At 39.9% G+C, this 11,132-nt stretch overlaps 1 protein-coding gene and 1 long non-coding RNA gene across 3 annotated transcripts in view; one reads left to right on the forward strand and one right to left on the reverse strand.

Annotated features, from left to right (window-relative positions):
- The window catches only part of LOC116669805 (uncharacterized), a 6,366-nt gene extending 6,256 nt beyond the window's left edge, over positions 1 to 110 (forward strand). Inside the window, exon 3 of the long non-coding RNA XR_004326857.1 lies at positions 100 to 110. This is a non-coding gene — a long non-coding RNA (uncharacterized LOC116669805). The remainder of the gene's footprint in view (positions 1 to 99) is intronic.
- The window catches only part of jkamp (jnk1/mapk8 associated membrane protein), a 12,694-nt gene extending 4,911 nt beyond the window's left edge, over positions 1 to 7,783 (reverse strand). Inside the window, exons 1-4 of one of the 2 annotated variants that reach the window (XM_032499840.1) lie at positions 7,649 to 7,783; positions 6,237 to 6,316; positions 4,240 to 4,394; position 3,038 (exon numbers count right to left, since the gene is read on the reverse strand). In XM_032499840.1, the coding sequence (XP_032355731.1) occupies position 3,038; positions 4,240 to 4,394; positions 6,237 to 6,316; positions 7,649 to 7,652 (240 nt within the window). In that variant the 5' untranslated portion in view covers positions 7,653 to 7,783. The remainder of the gene's footprint in view (positions 1 to 3,037; positions 3,039 to 4,239; positions 4,395 to 6,236; positions 6,317 to 7,648) is intronic. The other variant, XM_032499839.1, reaches the window with a different exon arrangement.
- Positions 7,784 to 11,132: the final 3,349 nt, after the last annotated feature.

Raw genomic sequence — 11,132 nt, forward strand, 5'->3', positions numbered from 1 at the left:
TAAAAATCATAAGCATTAAAAACCGGTAAAACACATGAATAGATAGTTAAATAGATAGTTAAAAAATAGACACATAAAACACAAGAATTGGACCGCCAGTCCACACAAATCTGGCTTCAGTACTACGCCACACTCCCCTCCACCGATCATTGACCAATCCTGCCGCAGTATGTGCCCGGGGCACGTGGAATCATGGCCACAGCTGCAAAGACACACAAACACCTTACACACAGCCACACAGCAGTTTGGCAACACAATCACTTTGTTAAACATTACATTTAAAACTCTAGTTTTCGGTAAAATCGGTTTGTTTCGAGCTATGTTGTTCAACCCCAACCGGCCCGTCAGACCCCGCCTACCAAGAGCCGGGTCTGGGTCTGTACCCAGGTTTTTTTCCTAAAGGGAGTTTTTCCTCACCAATGTCGCACTGTGTTGGTTTCTGGAGGAACTACTAGACCTGTTGGTCCTGTTCTTATAAGGGTGGTCTAGACCTGCTCTATCTGTAAAGTTCTCGAGATAACTTTGTTATGAATGATATATAAATAAATTGAATTGTTCCGGGAGTGTGACACAGACGACGAAAAAAGTAACGATGCCTAGAGCTGATTTTATAGTGTCAGGAGTTAATCAAAGCACAAGTTAGCGAGTTAACGGCTTCCACTGTCCATAAGTCTTTTATTAGGAAGCTGAGCTGAGCTGTAACATGACTCACTGAACGTTAACGTGGAATTTAGCTGTTAAGGTCAACGGTATTTTGTTTTTTTCCCTAACTTTCATTTCACAGTAGCTATAACATGGTGTGTGGTATTTTTTAAAGCTCTCGTGCTTCATTGTCCCTGCATTCTGCATTTAAAAGCATTTAATATTGACCTGTCAGAATCCACATACACACTGTTCTACGGCTTACAGAGATGGGAAATAGTCAATAAGACCATTTCACAATTCAACATTGTAAAGGGCCTCAAGTTGACTTCCGGTTGCAATGTTTGTGATGACATCAGTTAAAAAAAGGGGCGGGCTGTTGCCTAGCAATGGAACACCATTAAAAAAGGTCGAAGCCTCTCAGTGTATTGCCATTCGGCAATTAGCAAATTTGTTGATTTAGCTAGAGAGAGAAATTACCGTTAAGAGCTTTTTGGAGCGAATCATAACACCGAGATTAGCTAACTAGCTAGCTTGTGACCAACACTAACACAAGCAGTTTCGGAGATAATTGTACCAAAATGCCGCAAAAACGTGTGTCGGTTGTAGTCGGTAGTCGGTGTTTAAGTTGTCATGAATACAAGAGAAACGTTAGCTCCTACTTAATAACGTGTGATAGTAAGCTAACGTTAACAGTGCAGTGGGATTTTATAATCTAGCTAGGTAGCTAGCTAGCGAGCTAACGTTGGCAACGTTATTAAAACCAAACTATAGCTGGCTAACTATGACGTGCGACGCTACAGTTACACTATTTTAACAGCTACGAAAAGTAAAAATTTAACGCAACCTTACATCACCATTATGTGCACAATAATGTTTAAAAACAGGTTTCTCGCCTCAGTGCTACAGTGTTTTCATTTGTTAGTCAGCTGTTAGGCAAACCGGATGCGGACCGAATGAAGTAACACAACGGAACCAAGTTGTTTTTTCAACGCTTTATGAAACAGCAATATATCTTCACAACACTGAAAAATAAAAACAAAACACATCACTAAAAAAAGAATTTGAGAATTTAAGTGCTCGACAAAACAACAAAAATCGGATAGGCCAATAGAAATGAGGCAATTTTTGTCCAAAAGTGGGCACAAAATTACAGTAGGCCTAGGCCTAAGGTTGAATGGCAATGTCTCATCTTCAAGTCATATCCATTCAATAATTTAAGATATAGTGGCTTCAGATTTTAGGGTTGATTGCATCCTTACAGTCTTTAGTCATGGGTTCATGGCTTTTGGGATCAGCTAATACATGCTAATAAATAATGCACGCCATAGAGCAGAAAATACCCACGCTCTTAAAAAATCGATAACAGGAGACTGTCTTCCTCATAGTTTTACCTACGTAAGGACCTCTAGTGGGCATGTCATTTGCGAAAGAAACGCATGCAGTGGGTTTAAAATACTTCATTACAGGAATTGTATCCATGTTAACATTGTAATCTAGCTTATTTGTTTTCGATTGAAAAATACGGATTGCCTTGACATTGCATCCTTCTTATTGCAAGGCTGCCGCCTGGCATATAAAACATTCTTCTACATAGATTAATTAAAATAAATGAACAACCATTCTTCAATTCAATTACAGTCATTAACAGCACAAAACATCCCAGAAACGAGAAAAACAACAACAAAGCACAACGCAGAATTTAGCACAAACAAGAACACTCTAAATAATCCTGTGTTTATTTTACTTTTAAGTACGTAGCTCAGCGTGACGTCTTTAGGAAAGACATATCGATGAGGCCCACCTAAACATTAGTGAAGCTGTGCTTTTGGCAAGTGTAAACAAAAAACAAAATACTATGGAACTATACCCTCAAAATCACTTTCTCAGGATATCATTTTATATTATATATATATTTTCTGTCTTGTATTTGAATGTGGCATTCAAAAGGGGAGGCTAAGAAACACACCCGCCTGGGTGTCATATTTTTAAAAGTGGCTTTTAAATCTCAAGACGTCGTGCAACCGTACGGCCGAGATACCGCTTCACGCGAGCTCAGGTCACTTCCTTGTTCAAAAGGACAAAGCCCAGCGGACGGGTTAGGCTCTACTGTCAATGACCGCGCTAGACAGAGTTTGGTTGCTAATGTTTTCAAAGACCACCGCGAAAATATTCACTCGACATTTGGTTCTGTTCTGCGGATGCCGTCAGCGGGATCTCTGGTCGTAATCAGTCCTTCACTGACCAATCAGCATTCATTGCAGAATGAATGACGCCTGGCAAGTTATTGAAGATAGCGTGAAGGCTGTGACTGGGTAAAAGCAGACTATTTAAACATATAATCTAACTGACATTCAGTTTAAGTGACATTTGAACTAGTGAAAAGCGGTGGAACGCTAAACTGGATGCTGTCTTAAAGGAAGTGATTGTAAGAATATTGGAAAAGTGGGTCAAAGTAGAAAATCTGATTATATACTGTATTGAATATGTTTGAAAGTTAGAGTATGAAAGAAGTTATTCCATTAGTGTGTTTTAAATAATTTAACGGAATTCATGATCTGGCATCGGTAAACATTATTAAGTAACATGTTTACCTCATACTGAAGACAACAAATAAAATGTACGTAATTATATTATTTGGTGCAATAAATCACATTTTGAGGGGCTTAGATGCTCAACCAACCCTGTAACAAATCAAAAGGACATAAGTACTCGTTTATTCAACTTAACCAATAATCCATGTTGAACTTGCAAAAATCAATCAAAAATGAGAATTCTCACCGCAATCAGGCGAAAGGACACATTTAGAAATGTATTTTGGACCTAAACCGTTAAGGGATTTATAAACTAGCAAGAGTACTTGGGGAGTTTGTAGCTTGGTCCATTGCGGTTATGATGGCGGATGTACACCATGATGTTTTTATTTGTAATCTTCTGCTTGTGTGTGCTGTGCTGCCCTGTGTGTGCAACAATGTTTAATATGTTTGTTGATGTTTGCAAACTTCACCAAGGCAAATTGGCTCTAGATAATTAAAAGCCTGAACCTGGTTTATGAAACATAGTTTCCTGAAAATAAGCCTGGTTTACTGATTTACTGGCGCAACTTGTAATATTTCTGTATGAAAAATGTTGGCTTTGATCCAATGCTGGGCAATAAATCGATATTATATCGATATTTTGACGATAGTTTTGTCTTTTTCTCGTTTTAAAAACTGTATAAAAAGTGATGTCATTGTCTGAACTTACCGGACTGTTGTCTAGTCTGTCTGTCTAGCTGTTATATTATTTGCCTCCATTGTATCCACATTGTTGATGATTATTTATCTAAAATCTAATTTTTGTTAAAGCACCTATAGTCAACCGGTACAAAACGGTGCAATATCGACATTGATGTGTTTAGCCAAACATACCGTGATATGGGATTTTCTGCATAATCAGCCCTACTTTAATCCGATAAGTAACTCTAGGGCAGGTATCGAAGTGGAAGACAATTGATAATGCCGAAACATTTCTTGCTTCTGAAGGACTAAAGCATTGGAAATGTCCTACTCCACGGATCTTATGTGATGCTCTGTGAGCGTGAGTAATCCTCCTCACCTCTTCTTTCCAGAGTACCACTCGACGAAGAACCAGTGCAGCACCAAGGGCAACATGGCCATGAAGCCCAGGTAGAGCCAGTCGTAGAGCTCGGGGGATTCGGTGCAGCGTTCGCACACCTTCTGGATGTTGGCCCGCTCTCCTCGAGGACAAACCTGGCAGGACGGACCGAGACGGCAGTGGTTAGCAAGGCTCGACAGTAAGCTCTGTGTTTGAGCAAGTGGAACGCTAATTACAACGATCCCAGCTCTCTTTGGCTACGTTTACATTGCTACATCTTGGTTTAAAAACTAATATCTTTTGCTACGTTTACATTGCTACAATCTGGTTTTAAAAAACTAATAATCATTGCTACGTTTACATTGCTACACTCTGGTTTTAAAACTAATATCTTTTGCTCACGTTACATTGCTACATCTTTGTTAAAAGACTTTTTTTGCGACGTTTACATTGCTACATCTGGTTAAAACTAATATCTTTGCTACGTTACATGCTACATCTTGTTTTAAGATAATACTTTTGCTACGTTTACATTGCTACATCTTGGTTTAAAAACTAATATCTTTTGCTACGTTTACATTGCTACATCTTGGTTTAAAAACTAATATCTTTTGCTACGTTTACATTGCTACATCTTGGTTTAAAAACTAATATCTTTTGCTACGTTTACATTGCTACATCTTGGTTTAAAAACTAATCTTTTGCTACGTTTCATGCTATCTTGTTAAAACTATACTTTGCTACGTTTACATTGCTACATCTGGTTTAAAAGCTAATATCTTTTGCTACTTTACTTGCTACATCTTGGTTTAAAAGCTAATATCTTTTGCTACGTTTACATTGCTACATCTTGGTTAAAAGACTAATATCTTTTGCTACGTTTACATTGCTACATCTTGGTTTAAAAGCTAATATCTTTTGCTACGTTTACATTGCTACATCTTGGTTTTAAGACTAATATCTTTTGCTACGTTTACATTGCTACATCTTGGTTTAAAAGCTAATATCTTTTGCTACGTTTACATTGCTACATCTTGGTTTAAAAACTAATATCTTTTGCTATGTTGACGCCTCCCACTCACACAGCTCTGGCGTTTTAGAGCCCCTAAAACAGAGACATTTCAAAACACTTCTGACCCGTTTTGGTTAGGAATCTGCGAGGTTGTGTTGCAGTCTCCAGGGTTGCCAACAGAGATCTCTGGCAACACCAGAGACAACTACCAGACACACCAGAACTACCGGCAACGGGCAGAGTTTTCGTGTTGCCTTGTGTTCACCCCGGCACACGCATGGAGATATGGGGTTTGGGCGGTTTGGTTTAAGGCTCCGACACACCTTCCCGATGGCCGACCGTCGACAGACAACGCAGTCGGACAGATCACTCGGCTCCCGTTGCTCCATAAAGTGCCTTGAAACACTTTGAAGCGACACCGATGTGTGCGTGCGCAACATAACACGTCTCCATGACAGCAGGCGCTGCTAATCTGTATTGTCGCCCAAAAAATTGAAAACCAGAAATGACGAACGGGTCCCGTGGGTCTGGGTTCTCCCGGATTTCAAACCCAACCATAATGACGGCTCGTTCGGAATAAAATTTTGTATTTTAGGAAATTAGTTCACTAAAACGCGTTTCTGAAAACATTTCAAGAAAGATTAGAAAGATTTTCGGCAGATTTTGAGAGGCGTTGGTCACGCTCATCATTTCCAGGAAGTGTTTTAACATGAGTGCACTGATTCGCTACTGAAGGGCTAGCACTTCACCAATCAGATTGGTCATTGGTCATATCGGGCTGGTGTGTCCGGGCCTTTAAAAACGGAGATTAGTTCTTCTACTGGAGCCAGAAACACGTCTGTACACGGAGATCCCTTTTACCTCAAAACTCTGCTTTAAAACCAAACCCCAGCAGTGTAAATGTAGCCGTAGATGGATGACAACAGTCCCACACATAAATGTTACCCGACCGCAGTCACACACAAATCTGGTCTTCAGTACTTACGCCACACTCTCCCTCCACCGATCCATTGACCATCATCCTGCCGCAGTATGTGCCCGGGCACGTGGAACTCATGGCCACAGCTGCAAAGACACACAAACACCTTACACACCAGCCACACAGCAGTTTGGCAACACAATCACTTTGTTAAACATTAACATTTAAAACTCTTAGTTTCGGTATAAGTCGGTTTGTTTTTCTAGCTATGTTGTTCAACCCCAACCGGCCCGTCAGACCCCGCCTACCAAGAGCCTGGGTCTGGGTCTGTCCCAGGTTTCTTCCTAAAGGGGAGTTTTTCCTCACCAATGTCGCACTGTTGCTTGTTCTGGAGGGAACTACTAGACCTGTTGGGTCCTTGTATATTATAGAGTGTGGTCTAGACCTGCTCTATCTGTAAAGTGTCTCGAGATAACCTTTGTTATGAATTGATACTATAAATAAAATTGAATTGTTCCGGGGAGTGTGACACAGACGACGAAAAAAGTAACGATGCCTAGAGCTGATTTTATAGTGTCAGGAGTTAATCAAAGCACAAGTAAGCGAGTTAACGGCTTCCACTGTCCATTAAGTCTTTTATTAGGAAGCTGAGCTGAGCTGTAACAGTGACTCACTGAACGTTAACGTGGAATTTAGCTGTTAAGGTCAACGGTATTTTGTTTTTTTCCGTAACTTTCTTTCACATGTAGCTATAACATGGTGTGTGGTATTTTTTAAAGCTCTCGTGCTTCATTGTTCCCCTGCATTCTGCATTTAAAAGCATTTAATATTGACCTGTCAGAATCCACATACACACTGTCTCTAGGTCAGTTACAGAGATGGGAAATAGTCAATAAGACCATTTCACAATTCAACATTGTAAAGGGCCTCAAGTTGACTTCCGGTTGCAATGTTTGTGAATGACATCAAGTTAAAAAAGGGGCCGGGCTGTTGCCTAGCAATGGAACACCATTAAAAAAGGTCAGTAAGCCTCTCAGTGTATTGCCATATCAGCAAATTTAGCAAATTTTGTTGATTTAGCTAGAGAGAGAAATTACCGTTAAGAGCTTTTTGGAGCGAATCATAACACCGAGATTAGCTAACTAGCTAGCTTGTGACCAACACTAACACAAGCCAGTTTCGGAGATAATTGTACCAAAATGCCGCTAAAACGTGTGTCGGTTGTAGTCGGTAGTCGGTGTTTAAGTTGTCATGAATACAAGAGAAAACGTTAGCTCCTACTTAATAATGTGTGATAGTAAGCTAACGTTAACAGTGCAGTGGGATGTTATAATCTAGCTAGGTAGCTAGCTAGCGAGCTAACGTTGGCTAACGTTATTAAAACCAAACTATAGCTGGCTAACTATGACGTGCGACGCTACAGTTACACTATTTTAACAAGCTACGAAAAGTAAAAATTTAACGCAACTTTAACTCACCCATTATGTGCACAATAATGTTTAAAAACAAGGTTTCTCGCCTCAGTGCTACAGTGTTTTCATTTGTTAGTCAGCTGTTAGGCAAACCGGATGCGGACCGAAATTGAAGTAACACAACCAGGAAACCAAGTTGTTTTTTTCAACGCTTTATTGAAACAGCAATATCTTCACAACACTGGAAAAAATAAAAACAAAACACATCACTAAAAAAAAGAATTTGAGAATTTAAGTGCTCGACAAAACAACAAAAATCGGATAGGCCAATAGAAATGAGGCAATTTTTGTCCAAAAGTGGGCACAAAATTACAGTAGGCCTAGGCCTAAGGTTGAATGGCAATGTCTCATCTTCAAGTCATATCCAATTTCATATTAATTTAAGATATAGTGGCTTCAGATTTTAGGGTATTGATTGCATCCTTACAGTCTTAGTCATCTGGTTCATGGCTTTTGGGATCAGCTAATACATGCTAATAAATAATGCACGCCATAGAGCAGAAAATACCCACGCTCTTAAAAAATCTGTAATAACAGGAGACTGTCTTCCTCATAGTTTTACCTACGTAAAGGACCTCTAGTGGGCCATGTCATTTGCGAAAGAAACATGCATGCAGTGGGTTTAAAATACTTCATTACAGGAATTGTATCCATGTTAAATTGTAATCTTAGCTTATTTGTTTTCGATTTGAAAAATACGGATTGCCTTGACATTGCATCCTTCTTATTGCAAGGCTGCCACCTGCTGGACATATAAACATTCTTCTACATAGTATTAATTAAAAATAAATGAACAACCATTCTTCAATTCAATTCAGTTCATTAACTTAGCACAAAACATCCCAGAAACAGAAAACAACAAAACAAAGCACAACGCAGAATTTAGCACAAAACAAGACAACTACCTAAATAATCCTGTGTTTATTTTACTTTTCAAGTAACGTAGCTCAGCGTGACTTCTTTCAGGAAAGACATATCGATGAGGCACACCTAAATCATAGTTGAAGCTGTGCTTTTGGCAAGATGTTAAACAAAAAACAAATACTATGGAACTATACCCCTCAAAATCCACTTTTCTCAGGATATCATTTTTATATATATATATCATTTTCTGTCTTGTATTTTGAATGTTGCATTCAAAAAGGGGAGGCTAAGACAACACACCCGGCTGGGTGTCATACTTTTTTAAAAGTGGCTTTTAAAATCTCAATGACGTCGTGCACACCGTACGGCCGGAGATACCGCTTCACGGCGAGCTCAGAGTCACTTCCTTTGTTCAAAAGGACAAAGCCCAGCGGACGGGTTAGGCTCTACTGTCAATGACCGCGCTAGACAGAGTTTTGGTTTGCTAATGTTTCAAAGACCACGCCGAAATATTCACTCAGACATTCTGGTTCTGCTTCGGATGCCGTCAAGCGGGATCTCTGGTCGTAATCAGTCCTTCACTGACCAATCAGCATTCATTAGCAGAATGAATGACGCCTGGCCAAGTTATTTGAAGATAGCTGTGAAGGCCTGTGACCCTGGGTAAAAGCAGACTATTTAAACATATAAATCTAACTGACATTCAGTTTAAGTGACATTTTGAACTAGTGAAAATGCGTGTGAACGCTAAACTGGATTGCTGTCTTAAAGGAAGTGAAGTTGTAAGAATATTTGGAAAAGTGGGTCAAAGTAGAAAATCTTGATCATATACTGTATTGAATATTTGTTTGAAAGTAGAGTATGAAAGAAGTTATTCCATTAGTTGTTTTTAAATAATTTAACAGGAATCCATGATCTGGCATCGGTAAACATTACTTAAGTATACAATGTTTACCTTCATACTGAAGACAACAATAAAATGTAAGTAATTATATTTATTAGGTGCAATAAATCACATTTTTGAGGGGCTTAAGATGCTCAACCCAACCTGTAACAAATCAAAAGGACATAAGTACTCGTTTATTCAACTTTCAACCAATAATCCATGTTGAACTTGCAAAAACTACAATCAAAAATGAGATTTCTCAACGGCAATCAGGCGAAAGAGACACATTTAGGCAAGGCAAGGCAAGGCAGCTTTATTTGTAGAGCACATTTCAGCAACAGGGCATTCAAAGTGCTTTACACAAAATCATTAAAACAGATAAAACACAAGTAAAAACAGTTAAAAGTCATAAGCATTAAAAATCAAAAGACACATGAATAGACAGTTAAAAACAAAATAGAAACATTAGGACACATAAAACACAAGAATAAAAGTTACAGGCAGATAAGAAAGAAAGAAATGAGCATAATTAAAGAAAGGCAGCATCAAATAGAAAGGTCTTCAGCCTTGGTTTAAAAGAACTGAGAGTAGCAGCGGATCTAAGGTTTCTGGGAGTTTATTCCAGATATGAGGAGCATAGAAACTGAACGCTGCTTCACCCTGTTTAGTTCTGACTCTGGGGACAGAAAGTAGACCTGTCCCAGATGACCTGAGAGGTCTGGGGGGGTCATAGTGTAGTAGCAGATCAGAAATGTATTTTGGACCTAAACCGTAAACCTAAACCGTAAAAGGGATTTAGCCGTCTAGCTCCATATACTCTTGTTAATTTTGCTCTGGACTGCGATCACCCCCAGTGGAACTACGGTGGAACTGCAACCAAATTCGGCACAATGGAGTTTAACAGGGAGCGAGACAGGCTTTATGTAGACAGGCTTTGGCTGCGGCTACTGTAAAACGCCTTTATAAGCACCACTCTATTTTTTTCAACTTTTTCTCAACGACAATCAGGCAAACGAGACACATTTAGCCGTCTAGCTCCATAGACTCCCATTCATTTTGCTCTGGACCGCAATCACCCCCAGGGGAACTGCTACCAAATTCGGTACGATGGAGCTTAACATGGAGTGAGACGGGCTGTTGACGTGGCAACTGTAAAACACCTTAAAGAGCACCACTCTAATTTTTTTTAGTGACCGCAACAAAGTGGAAATAGGAAGCCTGAACGAGCTCGAGGGTAACCGGATGCCAGGACTCTCAGAGTGACTGCGAGTCTCTCTCGTTAACTTACTGGGTTAAGATGAGGTCTTTCATAGTGAATGAAAGGCTCGATCCGACCACGTAGGTCATCCAATCAGATCGAAGCATTGATGGCAATGCTGCTGCCAGTTCTGCCATTGTTTACCTTTTTCTTCTAGTCCATAGAAATAGCAATATCATTAGCCTTTGCTCATTAGCGCCACTTCTCTTCAGGAGGAGACAGTAACTAGCGTTGCGGCCCCCACGCGGGAGGATAAACAGCGACGGCGTTCTCATGACGTCACATTTGCGCACGCCAGCTTGGCTGCGTCTACTGTGTAACGCCCTTATCCCCAAATGAGAGACTCAGGAGAGAACGAGAGGGACAGGGAACAAAGACCTCAGGAAAGAGAAGAAAACAAGTGGATCTCTCACTCACACACACACTCACTCACACACTCACACACTCACACACTCACACACACACACACACACACACACACA

The sequence above is a fragment of the Etheostoma spectabile genome, chromosome 20, assembly GCF_008692095.1.
Source record: "Etheostoma spectabile isolate EspeVRDwgs_2016 chromosome 20, UIUC_Espe_1.0, whole genome shotgun sequence".
Lineage (NCBI taxonomy): Eukaryota > Metazoa > Chordata > Actinopteri > Perciformes > Percidae > Etheostoma > Etheostoma spectabile.